General features: G+C 38.7%; 1 protein-coding gene across 1 annotated transcript in view; it reads right to left on the reverse strand.

The window, feature by feature from the left end:
• Positions 1–25,232, reverse strand: part of CDH23 (cadherin related 23) — a 909,735-nt gene that overhangs the window by 621,562 nt on the left and 262,941 nt on the right. The window contains exon 7 of the mRNA XM_063435341.1: positions 19,269–19,463. Coding sequence (XP_063291411.1) covers positions 19,269–19,463 — 195 coding nt within the window. The remainder of the gene's footprint in view (positions 1–19,268; positions 19,464–25,232) is intronic.

The following is a 25,232-nucleotide window of genomic DNA, read 5'->3' on the forward strand; positions in this document are numbered from 1 at the left end:
GGAGCTATGTATCCAAAGGGGAGACAGTCGGTCTCCAGCAGCAGAGCTGTGCAGCTAAAGAGGAGACAGTCGGTCTCCAGCAACCAGGCTCCAACCAGACTACTCCCGTGGTAGTGCTGGCACCAGGACAGAGTACCGCTGGTCTCTGCCCCCTCAGCAACCCACCAAGGCAGCCTACCAGTCCCCCACACAGCCGTGGTAAGGCACCTGGACATGGACAAGATTCTCCCTTACCCAGGTGTAGTAACCATTTATTGCGGGTGGGCTGTACTGCTGTTTCTGTCTTGTGGGTGGGCTGCTGGACTAACAAGGGCACTGACCGGCAAGAGGTCAGGTACCCTGTTAGTCTGTTTGGAAAAGGGGAGAAATGTGGCGAAACCAACCTCGCCACTGGGCCCTGGAGAAGCCTGTTTGCTAGCCTCCTACCTGCTGACTATGGCCCCTGGGTTATTTGGGGCATATTGTACTTTATATTGCTGCTACTGGCCCTTTTAAAATCATCGATGGACATATTGGGACTTTTTGGGATTGTGGCGAAACCGACCTCGCCACGTGTCCTTGGAGGGGGCTGATTGCCCGCCTCTTGCCTTTGGACTATGGACCAGACTTTATGGGAACGTGATACCCCAGATAGCTATACCATGGAGCCTATTCATATAATGAAAGACTATGGGAAAGACTTTAGCTCCATGGCAATTGTACTGTGTGAGTAGGATCTGCGCGCTATTCGGTAGTTTTGTGCGCGCAGATCCCAGCTATCTGGGGATAGGTGAAATGTCTGTGTGTTATGTGTAAAAGGTGAATTTATGTATTTTAAAGTGTTTGACTGTCTTTGTGTCCCCATGTGCTTAATGGAGTCTTTCTGTGCTGGGAGATAATTGAATTACTTCTCCAGCACAGAGAAGGCCCTGTAAACCTGGAAAGCTAGGGGTTTTAAAAGATACTTTACTAACTTTTGAACCCCTGGTCTGATCCATGCCATTTTTTAATATGTTGTTCCCCTGAATGGATTGATTGTGGATATGTATTTTTATGTGAATGTGATGTATGGTTTTGAAGTTACAGATATTGTGTAAAAGTTATGTTTTAAACTGTATAATAAGTGGATTATCTCTCAGGCTAAGGGGAGGGGATGTGTGGGTTGTACCATATCTCGGATTGGTTATTTTATGCCTCCCCCTGGGTGTGGCCTGTATGTGTGAGATGGAAATAAAAGCCAGGCTGGATGAGCCAGTCCAGAGTTCCTGTTTTACCCTCAAAGTGATGTGTCGTCTCATTATTGGGGGAAGGATTTATTGTATGCTGTTCCAGTTGACTGCTAGGAGTACCAGCCTATTCGTATGGTTCCTATTCAATGGTCTACAGCATTCATATGCTTGGGAGAATTTAAAGGTCTCTGGGATTCGGTGATTGTGGTGTCTGCCAGAGTGCTTGGAGTCCTCAGGAAGCACTAGGAGCATCCATTAACGGAGGTACTCAGTCGGGGTGCCAGGTGATCCGTTACAATCATTTTTTAGAGATTCAAACACATCCCCACGCTTTCAGCAACACACCGTATCCTACAAGGACCAAAAAAAGACCCCTAAGCCCAGAGGCAAACGAAGTGGTAGAAGACAGCAAAAAAGAGAGACTAGAGAGACTAGAAAGACAATAACTACCCCCAAAGAGTCAGATACTGGTATTTTTAATCTATCACAAAAAATTCTAAGTGCAGCACAAATCTCTGTTTTAAGCAAAGGGCTAAAATATGCCCCGACTAACTCATTTAAGCCATTTCAGGCATTTTTAGATGTAAACAAATTCACACGCAAAGCTACACTAAAAAGATTTTATAATTCACTAAACACTAACACTAATCCTCCTTCCCCTTCCCCTATACCACCTACAGACCAACCTTCCGTTATCAGCACAGATCTGAAACCACAATCTACTTTTTATCCTTATAATTTTAAATCCGCTCCTCTCATAATGTTTGAAAAATCCGTACTAAGAGATTTTGATAAAATCAAATACAGCAAATACGACACTCAAAATCTAAATAAAGTAGAGATAACAGCTATGAGAGAACTACAAGAAGATTTAGACATTGTTATCAAACCTGCAGATAAAGGTGGGGGTCTGGTCATTCAATCAAGTGCCATGTATATACAAGAAGCCTATAGGCAACTAAATGACACCAATGTATATAAGAAATTATCTGAAGACCCAACTCCATATATACAACAAAAACTTAATACTTTTTTACAAAAGGGGCTAGATAAAAACATTTTAAGCAAAAAAGAGTTTGACTATATATCCATCAAAAATCCCATAATTCCTGTAATTTACTTTCTGCCTAAGATACACAAAGATGCCCAAAACCCCCCAGGTAGACCCATAGTGTCAGGGATAAGATCCCCCTTATGCAACCTATCTCAGTACATCGACACTTTACTCCAACCAACTGTGAAACTTATGAAGTCTTATCTGAAGGATTCTATGACATTACTTAACTTTTTAAATGGATTTTATTGGGAACGAGATTTTATATTCGTGACATGTGATGTCACCTCCCTATACACTATCATCCCGCATGAATTAGGTTGCAATGCAGTTAGATCCATGCTCTCTAACGAAAAAAGAGTTCCAGACACTCAGATTGATTTTATTATAGAAGGCATTGATATCATTTTAAACAATAACTATTTCTGTTTTTTTAACTCATTTTACCTCCAAAAGAGGGGGACAGCTATGGGGACCAGGTTCGCTCCCAGCTATGCCAACCTCTTCATGGCTGACTGGGAATCCAGTGCCATTTGGGGGCAGCATGCGTGGGAGCAGAACCTGGTCACCTATTTTAGATATATCGATGACCTGTTTTTTATATGGAGAGGTTCAGAGGACTCACTCAATGCTTTTATTTCACACCTCAACTCCAATAATAGAGGAATTGTTCTAACACACGAATATAGTAGAGATTTAATTAATTTTTTAGACCTAAGTATTTTTATTAAACAAGGGGTTGTACATACAAAAACATTTTTTTAAAAAGTATGCACCAACACAGCAATCGACCAGTCTAGCTGTCACTATAAACCATGGCTTGAGAGCGCCCCTAAAAGTCAATTTTTAAGAATGCGAAGGAATTGCTCTCATATTAATGATTTTAACGAACAATCGTTGCTTTTAAAAAATCAATTCATTGAGAAAAACTACTCACCCACAAAATTGGAGAACATTATAACAACAGTAAAAAGTAAACCTAGAGAAAATCTCTTAACTTACAAAGATAAAGATTCCTCTAAAGCCCCTACTCTTCCCATAATTTTTAATTTCAACAATAAAAGTGGTTTTATTAAAAAAACGATTAAAAAACACTGGCATCTTTTAAAACAAGATGATCTTCTTAAAGAAATATTACCAACACAACCTAAAATTGTTTTTAGAGGTGCACCAAATTTTAGATCTATTTTAACTAACAACTATACCAGAGAAACAAAAGAAACACAATCTACTTTTTTAAACGGGATGACAGGTTTTTATAAGTGTAAACGCTGTGTTGTATGTAAGAGTACTAATCCCACTACCCAGTCAAAAATCACTAGTTTTAAATCAAATGTAACCAATAAGAGTTATACTATTAAAGATTTTATTACTTGTCATACCACTAATGTCATTTACCTATTGGAGTGCCCATGTGGCCTCCAATACGTTGGTATGACAACTAGATGCCTGAAGACAAGATTAGCAGAACACTGTCGCAATATAAAAAATGGATATGCTAACCATTCCGTATCAAAACATTTTGAAAAACACAATCGGGACCCTAAATTTCTTAATTGCATAGGTATAAAAAAATGCAAAGTTCCCTGGAGAGGGGGAAATCTTAAAAATATCTTAGGCAGAAACGAGATGGAATGGGTATTCAATCTACAGACCCTAGCCCCCAAAGGTTTAAATGCAGACTTTGATTTATTTAATTTTTTATAACTTTTTATTAATATGTGGTTTTATTTTCCTACTGTGGTCATTTGGGAGTTATCCTATCCATAGTTGTCACCTACGGCATTATGTCCTAGGATACCCCCAATATGACCACTTACCAGTCAGATATCCTTATCCTTATATATTTTTTATCTTGATATTCTTTTATCTTGATATTCTTATATGTGTCTGTATATATATATGTTTTCACATATGGTCTTATAGAGCAAGTGTTGCCCTTTAAGATATTTCATATTTATTTTATTTCTTATAATTTTAAAAAACATCATGCTGCTAATTTATCCTGCACTAAATGTGATGAATATTATCCATGTTGGTACACATTCCACATCAATATGACTACCACTATATATAATGCTTGTGCCTGCTAATAACAAGCTAAGTTTTATATGTTATATTTTTTTTATATGTTATTTTACTATATATATGGCTACCTATTGCTATTAAGCATTTCTAATATGCACACTAATTCTTTCCCTGATATTTTATATGTTGGTGCGATCTATTTCTATTTAAAACCCATTTCGGGTCTTTAAACTACATTTCCCAAACTCCTGTGCGCCGATCACAGGAGTCCGCTGTCACACTGCTCTTGTGTGACGCGGACCATGTGACGCGCACGAGCACCGCCCTCCCAGGACGCTCATTGGATGGGGATGAGTGCGATCACGTGGCCCGCGCACTACATTCCCCATAATCCCATGCGGGTCACGTGACACGCCAATATATATAAACAACATAAGATTCCTCAAGCTATAAAGCTTCGTTTTTAATTTTCCTTTCACCTATTATGTCTGACACATGCTAGACCTCACTCCACTTAAAAATATACCTATTCTTAACAGTATTTTAAGTTTTATCTTTCATATGTCTTATGCCTAACTGTGATTGGCTTATGTTAATTGATGTTATGTTTGGCGCCGTTTTTAAAGTAACAGTGCACCTATATATATTTTATTCTTGCCAGGTTTTAAAGTTATTCCATTTTGATAAAACCCAAGTGGTGAAACGCGTTAATGGATTTTATTATATACTTTTAATAATAAATTACGTTTGGCTTTATATTTGTGCCATTCATATTTTTTATTATATATTTTTATCACTTCTATTTTATATTTTTTCCTTTCCTGGCTATTTTATACATCCTAAGGTGGGGATTATACCACCCACGCAATATCTCAAGTGCAGTGTCATCTGCACTTTATACTGTGAGTATATTTACTTTGTTTTGCATCTATACCACATTTTATCTTCGGAGAGCACTATCGTTTGTCTATATATTTCTCTCCCTTCTCCTGAGAATTGGACAGCACCAGACCCAAAGTGGACCAGAATTCCGTGATATCCTACTAGCAGGGATTATACTGCAGAACGTCTATTCCCCTTGAGCTGGTTATAGCTCATGCAAATGTGAGTTCTTTACATTTTATTTTTTATCTACTACGTACCCCACAACCTGCACAATTGGTCCTTTTCCCTTTTATATTTTACATATCACGGGAGGATCCAAAGCATCATAAGAAGAGAGAACACTCTACCAGTAGAACACTCTACCAGTACAACCAGTGCAACAAACATTGACAATTTGTTTTAAAATAAGCACTTTTTATTTTATTATTTTTTTACTTTTTATGGGACTTATTTCACTGTATTTTTAGGTCATTTTTTGGCGCAGCCTTTTTCCTCCTTTTACCTGTACATCCTTATCCCAGAGGGTTAGAGGGTGACCCTCTGTTAGGTTGCTGCCTTTTTTATATATTATTAGCGCTAACCTACTCCCCACTTTTTTCTTATATTTGCTTATATCCCTCCGGTTTTTAGCTGCTTTTAATATGTCTATCTTTGACTATAGGACCAACCACACTATTGATATAGACAATGTATTTTCCACCCAACCTACTAGTCCTATTTATGTTAGGACCCCTATCTTTTCTCAACAAGAACTTTTTATTAAACTAGAAAGAGCCCTTACAGTAGAAATTAAACTCAAATGGGAGATTGCTACGTTTAAAAAATATATTGACGAACATATCACACCCCGAGGCCTAAGACTTATGAAACTACCTACCTCAGATCAAGATGATCTAGAATTCATGGAGGAATGGAATAGTAAATTGGAAACTTGTACATTTGGCCTCATGGATACTCTAATTAAGAAAAAAAGCAAAAAACTGTCAAACCTAGATAGGGAAATCAATGACCTCAAAGAAAAACTATTGCCCTTCACAGAGAGCAATGTATATCAACAAAACTCAGTCTTAATCCAAAGTAAAATTGAAAAAATAGAAATTGATACAAAACATATCAAAGTAAAAAAATACATAAGGGACAAACAAGATTATGCCAACAGACAAGTTAGGACTTATCACCTAAAGAAAAGATACACGTCAGATAACCCACCCTCAATTATGAGGATAGAACCACACCAGTACAAAAGACCAACTACATCCAACACACGCCATATGTCCCCACATGCCCCTAAAAACCACTACTCTGTGTCACATAAACCTACTAATTTTTCTCCCAACAAGCCAAGACCTTACTATAGAAACTACAACTCTGGCTATGCACCTGCATCCTCATATCACCAACCAGCACCCTACCAACCACGTAGAGTTACTAACAATACTTCTACTCACTATGCCTCTCGTCACAACTACTACAATGCACGAAGCCCAGATGCCCATAACCACTCACACAAAACCCACAAACCTAATCACTACTATAAAAATCACTCAGAGACTCCCATTGCACACACCAATAGATATCAGTTGTTATCTATCGATTCCGAAATAGAAAACGATGATCATTTTTTAGAGATTCAAACACATCCCCACGCTTTCAGCAACACACCGTATCCTACAAGGACCAAAAAAAGACCCCTAAGCCCAGAGGCAAACGAAGTGGTAGAAGACAGCAAAAAAGAGAGACTAGAGAGACTAGAAAGACAATAACTACCCCCAAAGAGTCAGATACTGGTATTTTTAATCTATCACAAAAAATTCTAAGTGCAGCACAAATCTCTGTTTTAAGCAAAGGGCTAAAATATGCCCCGACTAACTCATTTAAGCCATTTCAGGCATTTTTAGATGTAAACAAATTCACATGCAAAGCTACACTAAAAAGATTTTATAATTCACTAAACACTAACACTAATCCTCCTTCCCCTTCCCCTATACCACCTACAGACCAACCTTCCGTTATCAGCACAGATCTGAAACCACAATCTACTTTTTATCCTTATAATTTTAAATCCGCTCCTCTCATAATGTTTGAAAAATCCGTACTAAGAGATTTTGATAAAATCAAATACAGCAAATACGACACTCAAAATCTAAATAAAGTAGAGATAACAGCTATGAGAGAACTACAAGAAGATTTAGACATTGTTATCAAACCTGCAGATAAAGGTGGGGGTCTGGTCATTCAATCAAGTGCCATGTATATACAAGAAGCCTATAGGCAACTAAATGACACCAATGTATATAAGAAATTATCTGAAGACCCAACTCCATATATACAACAAAAACTTAATACTTTTTTACAAAAGGGGCTAGATAAAAACATTTTAAGCAAAAAAGAGTTTGACTATATATCCATCAAAAATCCCATAATTCCTGTAATTTACTTTCTGCCTAAGATACACAAAGATGCCCAAAACCCCCCAGGTAGACCCATAGTGTCAGGGATAAGATCCCCCTTATGCAACCTATCTCAGTACATCGACACTTTACTCCAACCAACTGTGAAACTTATGAAGTCTTATCTGAAGGATTCTATGACATTACTTAACTTTTTAAATGGATTTTATTGGGAACGAGATTTTATATTCGTGACATGTGATGTCACCTCCCTATACACTATCATCCCGCATGAATTAGGTTGCAATGCAGTTAGATCCATGCTCTCTAACGAAAAAAGAGTTCCAGACACTCAGATTGATTTTATTATAGAAGGCATTGATATCATTTTAAACAATAACTATTTCTGGTTTTTTAACTCATTTTACCTCCAAAAGAGGGGGACAGCTATGGGGACCAGGTTCGCTCCCAGCTATGCCAACCTCTTCATGGCTGACTGGGAATCCAGTGCCATTTGGGGGCAGCATGCGTGGGAGCAGAACCTGGTCACCTATTTTAGATATATCGATGACCTGTTTTTTATATGGAGAGGTTCAGAGGACTCACTCAATGCTTTTATTTCACACCTCAACTCCAATAATAGAGGAATTGTTCTAACACACGAATATAGTAGAGATTTAATTAATTTTTTAGACCTAAGTATTTTTATTAAACAAGGGGTTGTACATACAAAAACATTTTTTAAAAAAGTATGCACCAACACAGCAATCGACCAGTCTAGCTGTCACTATAAACCATGGCTTGAGAGCGCCCCTAAAAGTCAATTTTTAAGAATGCGAAGGAATTGCTCTCATATTAATGATTTTAACGAACAATCGTTGCTTTTAAAAAATCAATTCATTGAGAAAAACTACTCACCCACAAAATTGGAGAACATTATAACAACAGTAAAAAGTAAACCTAGAGAAAATCTCTTAACTTACAAAGATAAAGATTCCTCTAAAGCCCCTACTCTTCCCATAATTTTTAATTTCAACAATAAAAGTGGTTTTATTAAAAAAACGATTAAAAAACACTGGCATCTTTTAAAACAAGATGATCTTCTTAAAGAAATATTACCAACACAACCTAAAATTGTTTTTAGAGGTGCACCAAATTTTAGATCTATTTTAACTAACAACTATACCAGAGAAACAAAAGAAACACAATCTACTTTTTTAAACGGGATGACAGGTTTTTATAAGTGTAAACGCTGTGTTGTATGTAAGAGTACTAATCCCACTACCCAGTCAAAAATCACTAGTTTTAAATCAAATGTAACCAATAAGAGTTATACTATTAAAGATTTTATTACTTGTCATACCACTAATGTCATTTACCTATTGGAGTGCCCATGTGGCCTCCAATACGTTGGTATGACAACTAGATGCCTGAAGACAAGATTAGCAGAACACTGTCGCAATATAAAAAATGGATATGCTAACCATTCCGTATCAAAACATTTTGAAAAACACAATCGGGACCCTAAATTTCTTAATTGCATAGGTATAAAAAAATGCAAAGTTCCCTGGAGAGGGGGAAATCTTAAAAATATCTTAGGCAGAAACGAGATGGAATGGGTATTCAATCTACAGACCCTAGCCCCCAAAGGTTTAAATGCAGACTTTGATTTATTTAATTTTTTATAACTTTTTATTAATATGTGGTTTTATTTTCCTACTGTGGTCATTTGGGAGTTATCCTATCCATAGTTGTCACCTACGGCATTATGTCCTAGGATACCCCCAATATGACCACTTACCAGTCAGATATCCTTATCCTTATATATTTTTTATCTTGATATTCTTTTATCTTGATATTCTTATATGTGTCTGTATATATATATGTTTTCACATATGGTCTTATAGAGCAAGTGTTGCCCTTTAAGATATTTCATATTTATTTTATTTCTTATAATTTTAAAAAACATCATGCTGCTAATTTATCCTGCACTAAATGTGATGAATATTATCCATGTTGGTACACATTCCACATCAATATGACTACCACTATATATAATGCTTGTGCCTGCTAATAACAAGCTAAGTTTTATATGTTATATTTTTTTTATATGTTATTTTACTATATATATGGCTACCTATTGCTATTAAGCATTTCTAATATGCACACTAATTCTTTCCCTGATATTTTATATGTTGGTGCGATCTATTTCTATTTAAAACCCATTTCGGGTCTTTAAACTACATTTCCCAAACTCCTGTGCGCCGATCACAGGAGTCCGCTGTCACACTGCTCTTGTGTGACGCGGACCATGTGACGCGCACGAGCACCGCCCTCCCAGGACGCTCATTGGATGGGGATGAGTGCGATCACGTGGCCCGCGCACTACATTCCCCATAATCCCATGCGGGTCACGTGACACGCCAATATATATAAACAACATAAGATTCCTCAAGCTATAAAGCTTCGTTTTTAATTTTCCTTTCACCTATTATGTCTGACACATGCTAGACCTCACTCCACTTAAAAATATACCTATTCTTAACAGTATTTTAAGTTTTATCTTTCATATGTCTTATGCCTAACTGTGATTGGCTTATGTTAATTGATGTTATGTTTGGCGCCGTTTTTAAAGTAACAGTGCACCTATATATATTTTATTCTTGCCAGGTTTTAAAGTTATTCCATTTTGATAAAACCCAAGTGGTGAAACGCGTTAATGGATTTTATTATATACTTTTAATAATAAATTACGTTTGGCTTTATATTTGTGCCATTCATATTTTTTATTATATATTTTTATCACTTCTATTTTATATTTTTTCCTTTCCTGGCTATTTTATACATCCTAAGGTGGGGATTATACCACCCACGCAATATCTCAAGTGCAGTGTCATCTGCACTTTATACTGTGAGTATATTTACTTTGTTTTGCATCTATACCACATTTTATCTTCGGAGAGCACTATCGTTTGTCTATATATTTCTCTCCCTTCTCCTGAGAATTGGACAGCACCAGACCCAAAGTGGACCAGAATTCCGTGATATCCTACTAGCAGGGATTATACTGCAGAACGTCTATTCCCCTTGAGCTGGTTATAGCTCATGCAAATGTGAGTTCTTTACATTTTATTTTTTATCTACTACGTACCCCACAACCTGCACAATTGGTCCTTTTCCCTTTTATATTTTACATATCACGGGAGGATCCAAAGCATCATAAGAAGAGAGAACACTCTACCAGTAGAACACTCTACCAGTACAACCAGTGCAACAAACATTGACAATTTGTTTTAAAATAAGCACTTTTTATTTTATTATTTTTTTACTTTTTATGGGACTTATTTCACTGTATTTTTAGGTCATTTTTTGGCGCAGCCTTTTTCCTCCTTTTACCTGTACATCCTTATCCCAGAGGGTTAGAGGGTGACCCTCTGTTAGGTTGCTGCCTTTTTTATATATTATTAGCGCTAACCTACTCCCCACTTTTTTCTTATCATAGAGCATATTTGTGGCAGATCCTGCCATGGACCCAAGGTTGCAGGGTAGGGTTTCCTCTTGCTTGCCTTCTTTGTTTCAGGTTGGTAGAATCATATGGACAAAATGGAGCTGAGCATTTGTTTATATTGGTGGGACCTAGGGTTGTTTTCAGCAAGAAAGGAGGTACTCAGCCTGAGTACTGAGCTACGCTACAGTATTATAACAGTGGCAATCGCTAGCAGTGGCGTTATTAGGTTCGGTGTTACCCGGTGCGGTAACTAACGGAGTCACCCTAGCCCCCTTAATAATTTGTTTTGTTTTTTTACTATTTTAACTTGTAAATCATAACTCCCATCAGGACCGGTGCAAGGATTTTTGCCGGCCTAGGCAAACAAAAGTTTGCCGCCTCCTCATATGCTCTGCCCACCATGTGACATCACAATGCCCCACCCATATGATCTGCCATATGAGTTAATGCCAGTCCTGCACACAGTGTCTTTCCTCTAAAAAGACAGTGTGCTTACATTAAAAAGCCTGCAGGAACAGGCTATTGACACCAGAACCACTATATCAAGCTCTAGTGGTGTCAGGGTACCTGAAGTCTCTACCTCTGAGAGAGGTAGAGACTTAGAAGTTTATCGTTCCAAAAGGGCTGTTTCCTCCGTCCCTGGCGGTCCTTCCGGTCATTTACACGCCGGCCGCGAGGGATCCACTTCCTTTTGTAACACGACGCCCAGCAGTCGACGTCATGACGCCAACCCGGACCGACCTGTCACTCAATTGTCTGGAAACTAATCAGGACTCGTCGGAGGCGTGTCTACTCTCCTGAGCCAGGGTATTTAACAGTGCTTCTTCCATTTGCTCATTGCCCTGTCGTGGTTCTAGCCTGTCTAGTCACCCAGCGCTCTTATATTCCAGTTATCCTTTTGGTTCCGACCCGGCTTGTTTGTATTACTCTGCTTATCTCTGTTACCCTTTGACTCGGCTTGTTCCTCGCTTACCTGTCTTCTCGTTCCCTCGACCTCGGCTTGCCTTTGACCATTCTCTCTATCTCCGTACGTTAGTCCAGCCATTCTAAGGTCCGGTATACGTACCTTTCTACTGTCTGTACTCTGCGTGTTGGATCCCTGTCCCGATCCTGACAAGTGGTTCTGTTGACTATAGTTTCCCTTTAATGTAAACTAGAGATTAGTGAGGCTATTAACCACCAGATGAGGACAAGAGGATGATGATGGGCTCAGGCTGCAATCTGGCTCCACTGGTCAGGTGTAGAACAGGCTCTTATGTTTAGTCAAGTTCAAACTATTTTTAAAAAAAAAGAAAAGAAAATGCAACAACATGTACGCTTACAAAATGCTTGTAAATGTCGTTGTGGCATCACAAGCCTGTATGTTACTCTTTCTTTGCACTATGCAAATAAAAGAATAATAAAAAAAAGGAGTACCCAGAAATTAAATCCGTTCTTGGGCATGCACGTAAAATCAAGCGCCTGCCATGGGTATTCAGTGTTGACTATGACAATTGTGTGAGAGTCAACAATCAGGATCAGTGGTGCACTGCTTTAGGAAGTGACACACCATGGGACGAAGGGGAGTACAGAAAATTACAAAGTTGGCACTAAAGTCCCACTCTTTCTCAACTTTTGTTAACCTTTTGATTATACATAAGGAAAAGTAGTCCCTGTAAAACACAGACCATGTGAGGGGAAGATTTTGGACATGCCTATGTTAAAAAAAATAAAAAAAATTACTAATCCACTTTAACAAAAAGAGCTCCATATATGAGCACTACTGTTGTAAGGGTTAAGATTCAAGACACTTTGATGGATGGAAGTGTACAGTATAGCGAAGAACCCAGAGCAAAATCCCTCGTTATGGAAATATACGAGGGCCAGCCGTGATGTGCAGAAGGAAAGATTGTTCTACAAAACTACAGCATAACAAGACTTTATAACAGCAGCACGAGCTGATTATGTGGGATTAATGCTAATTTAAACGGCATTCAATAACACAGCGTGAACATTATCTTGAGAATAACCCCAAGGCTTTTCTGTTTATGGCCACACTGGATGTCTACTTTCTGATTCATGATTTATTCCTGTTAAAGAGTTATTACTGGTAAAGTGTGCGCTAAAAATGCTAATGATTTATTTTGTCTTAAGTGTATGCTTGCCGAAACAGCAAAATTGTTTATTTTGTATTCTAAAACAAGTAACTTTGATTTTGCCGATTTTTTTTTTTCTTTACAACCATCCTTTGCATAGTTCGAGGATTATAATAACAAAGTAGTAAATCACAAGCCAGTATTGTTATATGACTGATTACTATGGGAGAGCGAACAAGGGGGACATTGCAAGTAATTGTCCCCTGGGCCTCTACTATACAGAGGTACTGGACAGCAGCCTCCTAATACACATATTTCTATGAATCTGCAGGTTATATATGATGTCATACTTCCTCCAGTCTCCATCTGTTATCACTTGCTCTATCTGAGTAGGACCATTGTCACTGAGATCTCTGAGATTTGAGCTCAAAATATAGGTTATTCATTTGTACCTGCTCCACAGGACAAAAGTTGCCATCAACGGCTATTGTAAGTCACAGGATCTCAGGAGCCATATTCATAGATCACCCGGTTAACAATAATCAAAATGTTAGGACATGTGTGATCCATTTTATAGTGCAGTTGCAAAAATTAATAGGTGATGCCTTTGGCCCCACAACTTGCTCGTGACTTTGTTCTGGAAGTGAAAATATTAGCAATCAAAATTCTTAACACCACCCATACTTAACTCAAGTGTCATACGTTGCCACCACCAAGGCAATTCATACTCCACCAAATCAAATTTAAAAACCCACAAAGCACAATTTCGCAAAATAACTATCTGCAATCAAACATACTATTAAAAGGTCTCTCTGGATTACATAATCCTTAAATCAGACAAAAAAGAACTTTATAAAGGTACATTTATTATGAATAAAATGGTCACAGTGTATAAATAAAAAAAAATAATTATTTACATTAACAAACAGTTAAAAACAAAAACCAAAAAAAACAGGAGAAATTTAACAGAAAATCTTAGTTACTCTCTTTGCTAGCAGTGTTATTGTATCTTCTGTTTCCAGTCCGTTCCAGAAAGGAAAATGACATCTTACAAGTTAGATGCTAACTCCCAATAGGCACATTTGTAATTTGCATGCCATAAATGTTATACCCTTTGCCTGCATCTCACGTTTCCAATCCCACCCCGATGTAGGTACAATGAGGCAAATAATACATTTAGGGAAAAAACAGGCACAGAAACATTGTTTTACATTTGTGGAATTGTCCCAATTTCTCTCTTCCATATGAGAAAACAGGGGGCTGGCTGCACTCAACTGAACATGCATAAATAGGGTGCTGCTGGGAGACAATTCATAAAATAAAAAAAGAAAATCCTTTGGCAGGGCCTACACTAACAGCCTAATGTCTGCTTCATGAGATACTTACTTGGGGGGGGGGGGGGGAATTTAATCTGTAGTTTTCTGCAGTACAAGGTTCAATACTGCCCTGGGATGAGGCACCGGTTGCCTAGATTAAGTGTTTTTAAAAATCTAACAAAATTTGTCAGCACCAAAGTTGCTGTTTAGTAGATAAAGGAGTGCGCTGGATTTTAATTTTTATTGTATAAATTGGCTCCCATCAGCACCCTATTTATGCATGTTCAGGTGAGTGCAGCCAGCCCCCTGTTTTCTTTTATATATATATATTTATTTGGGAGTCTAGCCAACTCCTTGGTTTTGCACCCCTCCCTGTCACAGGTGCCTCATCCTTTCTTTCTTAATTTATCTCTTTCAAACTTATTGTACAAAACCCATCTGCGACTTAGAATAGCTGGCTTCCCCAATTCCCCGGGATGGCTTAAGGTACACAAGTCATGTTTGGATATCTTTTTATAGAGAATACCCACAGCATTCTAAATCTGTATTATTATTATTGTTGGTGTTTTTTTTGTTATGACCCTCACCAGAGGAATTGTGTCCTGACTCCTAATTGTGAATTAGCATATCAAAGGTCAGAGGCCTGTGTTGTAACAGGGCACCAGAAGCCATCTAACCAGAAGGTCTTAGGTAGAGTACAAACGAATGTCCTTTTGGATGTGAAGTCTTATACCTGGCCAGAGGGATGCAGAGAGGGACCCCAATTGCAACCCTTTTATTGTGATCTGACAAATGGCATATTCAGTTACCCACCAAATTAACCAGCACTGCCGTTAGTCATAGCACCCCTAATAGGTAGACATTTCATGTTCCCGTTATACACATCAGCAATTAATTATACTTGTTGGAATGACAAGCGACATTCACCTGTGGTTTTCCTAAATCAATAATGTTATTTGTACATGGTTTTTAAGCATGTTCAAATCAGGCATTTAAGGTTTAGAGTACATATGTCTATTAGTTTTATTTTGCGGTATATATTGCTAGTGTGTATTAGAGTGGGTCCTTTTAATTGCTTTAATGGGTTAATAAGGAATAATTTGAATATGTTTTGTGATGCTGCTTGGGAACATCATGAACTCAGGACAGGTAGTTTGGATTTTAAATTTGCTACTTCTCAAAAGGTTCCTTTTTAAAGGGATACTATACGCATCAAAACAACAATAATTTAATGAAGTAGTTTTGGTGTGTAGATAATGACCCTGCAGTCTCACTGCTCAATTCTTTTTATGAGTTAAATCACTTTGTTTCTGTTTAGGCAGCCCTAGCCAAACCTCCCCTGGATGTGACTGACACAGCCTGCGTGAAATGTTTTCATTTGCTCTCAGACGTTAACTTGATTTAGAGGTTTTTATCTCCTGCTCTGTAAATGTAATGTTAATCTCACACAGGGGGTTCCTGGGTCTATAAACAAAGCTGGAGATAAGAAATTGCAGATTGATCAGGCTGTGCAACACCGGAACCTAAAATAACTAGGTTATTTTTCAGGTAGTATTTAGGAAGACTGTGCTAGTCACATCCAGCAAGGTATGCCTATGGTTGTATTAAAAAAGTGATTTAACTCCTAAATGGCAGAGAATTTAGCAGTGAGACTGCAGGGGCATGATCTATACACTAAAACTGCTTCATTAAGCTAAAGATTGTTGGTACCTATAGTGTCCATTTAATCTCTTATTTGAAATGATTGTGATTTCTGCTGCATAATTGTTTAAGGTAAATTTGTAAGGCTCTTTTTTTTTTATCAAACTAATAATGGTAAACGTGTTGATAAAAAGTATTGGAACAGTGAATCATGAGTTATTGGTCTACAAAACAAAAGACCGTACCTTTGAATTAAAAGGCTGACCATTTTTTACTTCAAACTCCGGGTGAAGGGGTATTCTCAGAGTAAAGCTGCTTGGAGTGTCATAATTAACAATATCTTAATTTTGTTTTGAGAAGGTTTTCTTAAGGAAGCTCAGCACTATGGTTCTTAACCTTATTACTATGGGCCCAAACTGTACGAAGGCTAATCAGTCTTTCGACTCATTCTCCAGGTGCACACTTTGCTCAGTAGCCAAGTATTCTACTGTATTATAATGTATATTAAAATAACCAATGCAAACACCTTTATTAAACTCATCTGTGTCAGAGAGGTCTCATTTGAACTAGGTAAAGCACACCTCCTATTGGAAGCTATCTGTTTAAAGGGATACTCTAAGCCCCCAAAAGTGTTTCTCTTGAATTGGTTTTAGTGTTAAGATTATGTCCCTGCTCAATACTCTGCAATTTAGGAGGCAAATCACTTGGTTTATGCAGTCCTAGCCACCCCTCCCCTGGCTGTGACTCCTTGATTCTCCCTAATCACTTCCTGTGTGAGTAGGGCTCCTTTATTGCACTGTGTGTTTTACTTAGAATTTCTTATCTCCTGCTCTGATTAAAATTAAATTAACAGACCAGGAGATAAGAGTTGTAAATCACAGCCTTGGGAGGTGTGGTTAGGTCTGCATAACAGGAACAAAAAGTGATCAAACTATGAAATGTCAGAGAATCGAGCTGTGATACTACAAAGACATGATCTAGACACCAAAACCTCTTTATTAAACAAAAGTTGTTTTGGTGCTGAGTGTCCCTTTAAAAACTGTTTTGGACTAATGAATATGATGTGATCGGTTGGCCAATTTCAGATCCAATAAAATGTCAGGGTGGCCTGAATTTGGGTCTCAGCCTGAGGTTTAAGAACCGTTGATTAAGCAGAAGTGATGTACTAGGATTCTTGAAGTGTTTTTAGGAATCTCAAGGTTTACTCTAAAGACTCAGGCAGTGTATTTACTAAAATGAATTCAAAGTGAATTTTAAATTTTAGGTCAAAGCAGACAAACTGGAAGCGTGTGTTTTTAGTTCAGCTACTCTGTTATTGAATCTGATATTCACTTTGAGTTCTCACTTTTAGTGAATAAACCTGTAGCTATTTTGACCCAAACAACTTTGATAAAATGTCCTATATTTAGGATGAACAGGGTCAATACAATAACCTCCCCCAGCCACATGCCATTGGCAGCTTCTTTGTTTCTATGGTTTGACCAGCCCTAGGACTAGTGTAGGCAGTGTTTTTGTGTGTATGTGTGGCTCGACCATATTTACTCTTTAAAAATTGAAAATCAGAAGATGTATTGTGTTTGCAGTAAAAATGTCATTGGATCAGATTGTAATTTGTAGGTTGACTACACATTCTTAATGGAACATTGCATTAGACAACTGGTCACGTAAGGGAAAACCACACCATAAATCTTAATGTTTTTTCTAGAGGTTATTCAAACCATGTCCATTTGTGTGTGTTTGTTCTTCTAAATTTCATTGGTGATGACACACTTTCTGAGAAGCAACATAGCTGACTCACAATGGAGACATGGTGGTAAGTTCCACTTATCCCGTTACTCCATTTTAATAGCCCATACCATAGTCCCATTCCAAAGTTCTAGAGTATGTTCCAATATTCTCCTTCCCTTCCAGCAAAAAGCTGCTCACATCAACACAGGCTTTTATTACAGCGTGCCCAAAACACCAATTACATCACCCATGTGAACCCGCATCTTCTGGCACAGCGAATTGATACAGAATTCCAAATTAGGCCTGGAAACGTGTATCATGAGCAACTTATGAGGTGAACTGTGTCCCTGAAGTGACGGGTTACATTTTGTTTATAGGCCTATATCACTGTGTTTGAGGGATTTACAACAGGTATCTGGTTCAAATGATGGGTGCACTTTATTACTGAGCCTTATCAGATAAGCTATCAGAGAAAGCTTAAGAAACAACATAACAATTGCAATGTATATTGTAAGTTCAATGAAAAGTAATTGACATGCAATATACACCATGTTTAGTCTCAAAATAATTAATTTTAACCTGGTTACAAAGAGATCAGATGCATCTACACATACGTATATTGCATTGAACATATTCAGCCATTTTTGGAAAACACTAATTGCCCCTGACAACGCAGGAATTCCTACACCCCTGCCCCTAGAACACAAGATGAGCCAAAAAAGTGTATATAATCTCTCTAATGACAACTAAACCTCTTTGTAATCCATTTTGAGAGCCACATCAAATTTGCAATGGATTGCCCTGTCCTTATCAAAAGCTAGCTTGGGACAGAAATACGGTTTTATTAATAATTACCTAGTATAGTAATTAGGGATTTGCTTCTGTTAATTGTGTAACAGTTTCTTTAAACTCAAAGAAAGTGGCTGATCTTGTAATCTAAAGATAGTAAGTATTCTATAATTTATATTTTTTTTTATCAAGTTTTCAAAGCAGAACCATATAGTGGAGCGAACGGACATGAACACATCTCTGAACTTTGACATGTTTGGAGGACTTTTTAGGTGCTTCAATCCTCAGTGATCCCAGTACTTACATTATTCATATTTCTCCTCAGAATAATACATAAATGAAGTTTTCCACGGGATATCAGTCGAAAATCCTGTGAATCCAGTCTAAAACCTTCCATCACTACAATAGTGTGGTAACAAAGGGAGCAGGGCTCCGAGGCTTTTTACAGGGTTAAAGCCAGAACCAGAATTAACTCGTTCTTTGTTTCTTTTCTTTTTCTGTTCCGTTTCGAAGCTATAAAATGTTTTCCCAACATGAAGAGGCTGTAATGTTATTACTATATTTCCAACCTGACATTGTAACTACAACTATAAGCAAGACTGAAAGCAATGAACAGCAGGACATTAGTAGAGGCTAGATGGCTTACCGTGGCATTAACCTGTAATTGGTACGCCTGAGTGACCTCGTAATCCAGTTGTTTTATGACTGTTACGATGCCACGAGATTTGTCAATGTTGAAAAATTCGGAGGGTGGCTGAATGGAGTAGAGAACACTGCCACCTGTACCCTGATCAGGATCTACTGCATTCACAATGAAGATTGGAGTCCCCACCGGCGTATTCTGAAAGAAAAAAATACACACCGTGGAAAATTTACATATGACAATTACCTATACCACACAAAAAAACAGCAAGGAAAAACACCAGTAACATTACAGCGGGTGGAAACTGTGTGGAATTCCGTTACAGGAGCAAATCATTTTAATTAAAAAAACAAATATATGTAAACACCACAATAAACAATACAAAAAAAAAAATGTTACCTAAAATGTGCTATCTTGTTGACATAGATAAATGTTAAATACGATTTTATAATTAACAGGAAGTTTAAAAAAAAAAATATCTGTGAATAGAAGTGAAGTTGTGTATATATTGTACTAAAATATAAATGGAATGTCAGGAGAGAAACAAAAGTCTAAACTGAGCTCTATAGAAAGCCGAATGGCAATTGTTTGGTAAACATAGTTTATTAGAACTATTATGTCTATAAATATATGATAGCTATAATGCATAATAAGCAGGTTTTTTATAGTTATTGTTGCATAATTTATGCCATGCATTATAAAACAAAACCAAATCATATTTAATGTTTTCTTTGATTTAATGTTAATGAGAAAAAAACAAGTTATTTGTGAATCAATTACAAAAATGTTTGGAATAAAAAGAAAATGGACATAGCCAAATCTTATTCGTTTTATTTCAGGATCAGTAAACTCTTAAAACATTTTTGTATTTTTTTGTCTAGATTTTGTGGTCCTGAAAGTAGCATTCACCAGATCACTCTAAGGTGTTTTTTTCCCCTTTTTCTAAACACCTTAGACACACCCAGGTAATCCGTAAACCCTGGACTGGTAGGGAGTCCTTGAGGACAAGGTTGAGAACCCCCGCTGTAGTAGAATATCAAAGCAGAAGGATTTGTGATGTTATGTCAGTTCTTCATCAGTCATGCAAAGGTGCCAAGAAAAAAAATATAACTCTAACACCTTTTTGTGTCTTGTGTTCGTGGTACCTAATGTTTGTTAATTACACCTTTAGTTTTCAATGACATATGCGCCGATTATCATTGAAACTTTAAGACACATCATGTTTTATGGGATTATAGAAAGTAATTCTGAGTGGAAAATAAGCACATGCAAAAGCATTTCTGGACATTTCGCACTAAAAAGCCCCCAAAATTTGTTCTCAAAAATCATGTCACTAAGAGCAATAATTTTCTTTCCACAGGGCTTTTAGGTATGTCAGGTTCTACAATTGTTCTAAAATGTTTTAAGTGAAATTGCAGCGTTTAGCAAAAAAACTATATTTTACATTGCATGGTGAGAATGCTTTTTAATATAAACAAATTAGAAGAGCTCATTAATTACCTTATATTGCTTAATCCATTTACAACAATATTGTGCAAATAGCAAACAGAACTATTTAATATGATTACTATTTTTAAGCTCTCATACATGTTGTTCTACTGAAGCAGTATAACACCACGTGTGAGATTTATTTTTTGTTAATTATAAGTTTTGTCTATTTTTTTTTTTTTTACAGTTACATTTATATATGAGACTGCCAAGGCAATTGGTAAATGTATATAATTTGAAGTTGAACGCTTTTATGACCAACTGTGAAAGTGTCACAACTTTAAATTATTGCACAAAGAACCCAGAGCCTATTCACAGCTCAGAGCGGCTGAGGACCGCAGCGGTGTTGTCCAAGTTGTACCGGCACCATGTGCACACTGCATGCACAGTAAAATAGTTTAACCCCTGAAGGTTAGAATGCACCCGGGAGCCTCCTGGCACCATAACAACTTAATTTAGATAAAGTTGTTATGGTGCCTTATGATGTCTAAACTGTTCCTTTAAGCATCAAACCGTGAATAAAAGAAAAAAAAAACTAAATACCGTATATACTCGAGTATAAGCCGACCCGAATATAAGCCGAGGCCCCTAATTTTACCCCCAAAAACTGGGAAAACGTATTGACTCGAGTATAAGACTAGGGTGGGAAATGCAGCAGCTACTGGTAAATTTCTAAATAAAATTAGATCCTAAAAAAATTATATTAATTGAATATTTATTTACAGTGTGTGTATATAATGAATGCAGTGTGTGCGTATGAGTGCAGTGTGTGCGTATGAGTGCAGTGTGCGGATGAGTGCAGTGTGCGGATGAGTGCAGTGTGCGGATGAGGGCAGTGCGTGTATGAGTGCAGTGCGTGTATGAGTGCAGTGCGTGTATGAGTGCAGTGTGTGTATGAGTGCAGTGCGCGTATGAGTGCAGTGCATGTATGAATGCAGTGTGTATGAGTGCAGTGTGTGTGTGTATGAGTGCAGTGTGTGTGCATATATATGAATTGAATATTTATTTTCAGTGTGTGTATATAATGAGTGCAGTGTGTATGAGTGCAGTGTGCGTATGAGTGCAGTGTGTATGAGTGCAGTGCGTGAGTGCAGTGTGTGTGTATGAGTGCAGTGTGAGTGCAGTGTGTGTGTGTATGAGTGCAGTGTGTGTGCGTATATATTAATTGAATATTTATTTCCAGTGTGTGTATATAATGAATGCAGTGTGTGTGTGTGAGTGCAGTGTGTGTGAGTGCAGTGTGTGTGAGTGCAGTGTGTGTGAGTGCAGTGTGTGTGAGTGGAGTGTGTGTATGAGTGGAGTGTGTGTATGAGTGGAGTGTGTGTATGAGTGGAGTGTGTGTATGAGTGGAGTGTGTGTTTGAATGCAGTGTGTTTGAATGCAGTGTGTGTGTGTGAGTGCAGTGTGTGTATATGAATGAAGTGTGAGTGTGTGATGCAGTGTGTGATGCAGTGTGTGTTTGTGTATGTGTTGGTGGGGGTGGGCATTTGATATTTTATTAATTATTATTATTATTATTTTTTTAATTATCTTTTTTTTTTCGTCCCCCCTCCCTGCTTGCTAGCTGGCCAGGGAGGGGGGCTCCTTCCCTGGTGGTCCAGTGTCATTGGTAGTTCAGTGGGGGGAGAGGGGTGCTGGCAGAGCTGTACTTACCTTTCCTGCAGCTCCTGTCAGCTCTCTCCTCCTCCGCGCGGTCTGTGCAGCTCCCTCTGTCAGCTCCCAGTGTAAGTCTCGCGAGAGCCGCGGCTCTCGCGAGACTTACACTGGGAGCTGACCGAGGTGCTGAACGGACGGCGCGGAGGAGGAGAGAGCTGACAGGAGCTGCAGGAAAGGTAAGTACAGCTCTGCCAGCACCCCTCTCCCCCCAGTCTGTATTATGGCAATGTAAATTGCCATAATACAGACTCTGACTCGAGTATAAGCCGAGTTGGGGTTTTTCAGCACAAAAAATGTGCTGAAAAACTCTGCTTATACTCGAGTATATACGGTATATGTATATTTTTTTTCATTTTTTTACCAATAAAATGCATTAAAAAGAGGGGATGTGGGGGCGGAGCCAAGCAGCCGACCTGAATGGCCACACGCCAGGCGAGCTCCGCAGCAAACGAGAAATTTGGGCCAGATAACACAAATCCCGCCCATCGAAACCGGCACCAACCAACCCGTAGGCGACCGCCGAAGGTATGGGCCGCAAAAACAAAAAGCCCAAGCCCGACAATCCGCGGCTAAACCAAAATATCGGTGACATGTGGAAGCAGGCGCTTAGTGCTCAAGGCACAAACATGGCTGCCTACAACGACTACGGCTCGGATATCTCCGACGACTTCACCACAGAGACTGAGTTGGAGCAACCACATGCGGCACTACCACCCCGCAAGTCACCCCCGAAATCGGACTCCTCGCCGGTAACAGTCACGGTCATGAAAGACCTTCTAGCGGAACTCCGCCTAACGATACAAGCCGACATGGCTCAACTGCGCAAGGACTTACAAGGCCTGACGGGTCGCCTGAGCACACTGGAGGCAGACTCCCAGTGCACCAAACGACAAACGCAACACCTGCAACAAACGTTCCAAGAGATCAAAATGCAGCAGTGCACCTACGAGCAGCGCATAGCGACATTAGAGGACCGGAGTCGTAGTCGGAATATTAAAATCAGAGGCATGGGAGAGGAGATCCCGGAGATGGAGCTCCCACACATGTTGCGGAGATTGCTACAGACACTCCTGCCTCACAAGCAGGCCAGACAGGCACCCATAGACAACCTGCACCACCTACCACGAGCACCTAAGGCCTATATAACGGCCCCAAGGGACCTTCTGGTTTGTTTCCAAAATCAAGGGGACAAGATGGCGGTAATGCAGGCTGCGTGGAGCCAATCCCCGTATTCATTTGAAAATATGCAGCTCTCTTTTTACACCGACCTGTCGGGGTCCACACTGGCATGGAGACGCACTCTCCAACCTTTTACAGCCCTCCTACGCCAACATAAAATTACCTACCATTGGAGAGGTTCCCGCATGCTACTTGTCCAACATGGGAATGTGGCCTCTACCATCCGGGACTTACAGGAGGCAAATGAACTGCTGCCGACACTGGAACTCCCACCCATCACTCATCCTCCCTCCAAGACTAGAACCACGATGGCACATGGCTCCACTTGGAACCCCGCAACATCGGGCCCTTTCGTCCCTAGAAGAGCGGACACTGCAACTACCACGGCAACCAAGACTTGAGGCGGGCCCAGAGCCACCCGGTATCATTAACCGGTATTCATAGGCAGCAATATTCCCTGCATACACTGGACTTATGTACCATATAGAACGCATTACTGCTGATACGTTTTTAATGTCAAAGTTTTCTCGCAACTTTCTCCTTTGTTATATATATATATATATTGTTTCTTTCTTTTTATGATCCCACGATAGTTCATACTACCAACGACATACTATAGCCGTTTATGTATAGCTCCTTCGCACCCCCCCCCCCCCCCCAGGGTTACAGGGGGATATCTAAACCGCAGCCCACGGGGGCCCCAAATAACTTACTATAGGCGGCACCACATAGACGGACCACAAGATACCTTAGGGCCAACCTACACACAGCACAATACTGGTCCAATGTGTTTAAACTGACAGCTATCTCCCCCCACGGCCACATCAACTACACTCACACTGTGTTTCAGCTACTTGTCTGAAAACTGTTATCTTACTATCTACTTATTGTTATATGCCAAACGTTAACAGCATTATTAATACCAATGTTATTATTAGCTTGCTCCAATCCATAAAAGAAAATGTGTAGTTCTATATAATGCCATTGTCAAAGATGATGACCAACTTATGCGTGCTGTTGTGGCACTGGAAAATTGCATGTAACTACCTCTACACACAAAAATAAAGAATTCAAAAAAAAAAAAAAAAAAAAGAGGGGATGTATTTTTCCCCATAGTTTCCTTTTAATTGAATATATGCCTAGGTGTGCATGCATGTGCACATATAAGAGAATATGCCTGAGTGCCTAAATGTTTGGAGTATCTAAACTAGATGCTACTTCTGCTATCTGCTAGCGCTTGGATTTTAAGAATGCTCTTAATTTCCCAATCTGCCCCAAAAAGTACTTACAAAAATCATCAATGTCATCATCTTACATGTGATCGTTTCTCTTTAATTGAACAGATGTTGCAATTTGTATTAAAATAACTTGTAAATTAGAACAGGTAGAAATGTGTACTGCCATATGGTATCCAAGGCTAAACATTCACAAAGGATATATTTAAATAGTTTACAAGTTTACATTTAATAAATCATTATTATTGTTTTTAGCATTTTATATCGCGCTAACGCAGGGGTGGGGAACTTTCGGCTCTCCAGATGTTTTGGACTACACCTCCCATGATGCTTTGCCAGCATTGTGTGTGTAAGAGCATTATGGGGGATGTAGTCCACAACATCTGGAGAGCCGAAGGTTGCCTATCCC

This window comes from Pelobates fuscus, chromosome 10, assembly GCF_036172605.1.
Source record: "Pelobates fuscus isolate aPelFus1 chromosome 10, aPelFus1.pri, whole genome shotgun sequence".
Lineage (NCBI taxonomy): Eukaryota > Metazoa > Chordata > Amphibia > Anura > Pelobatidae > Pelobates > Pelobates fuscus.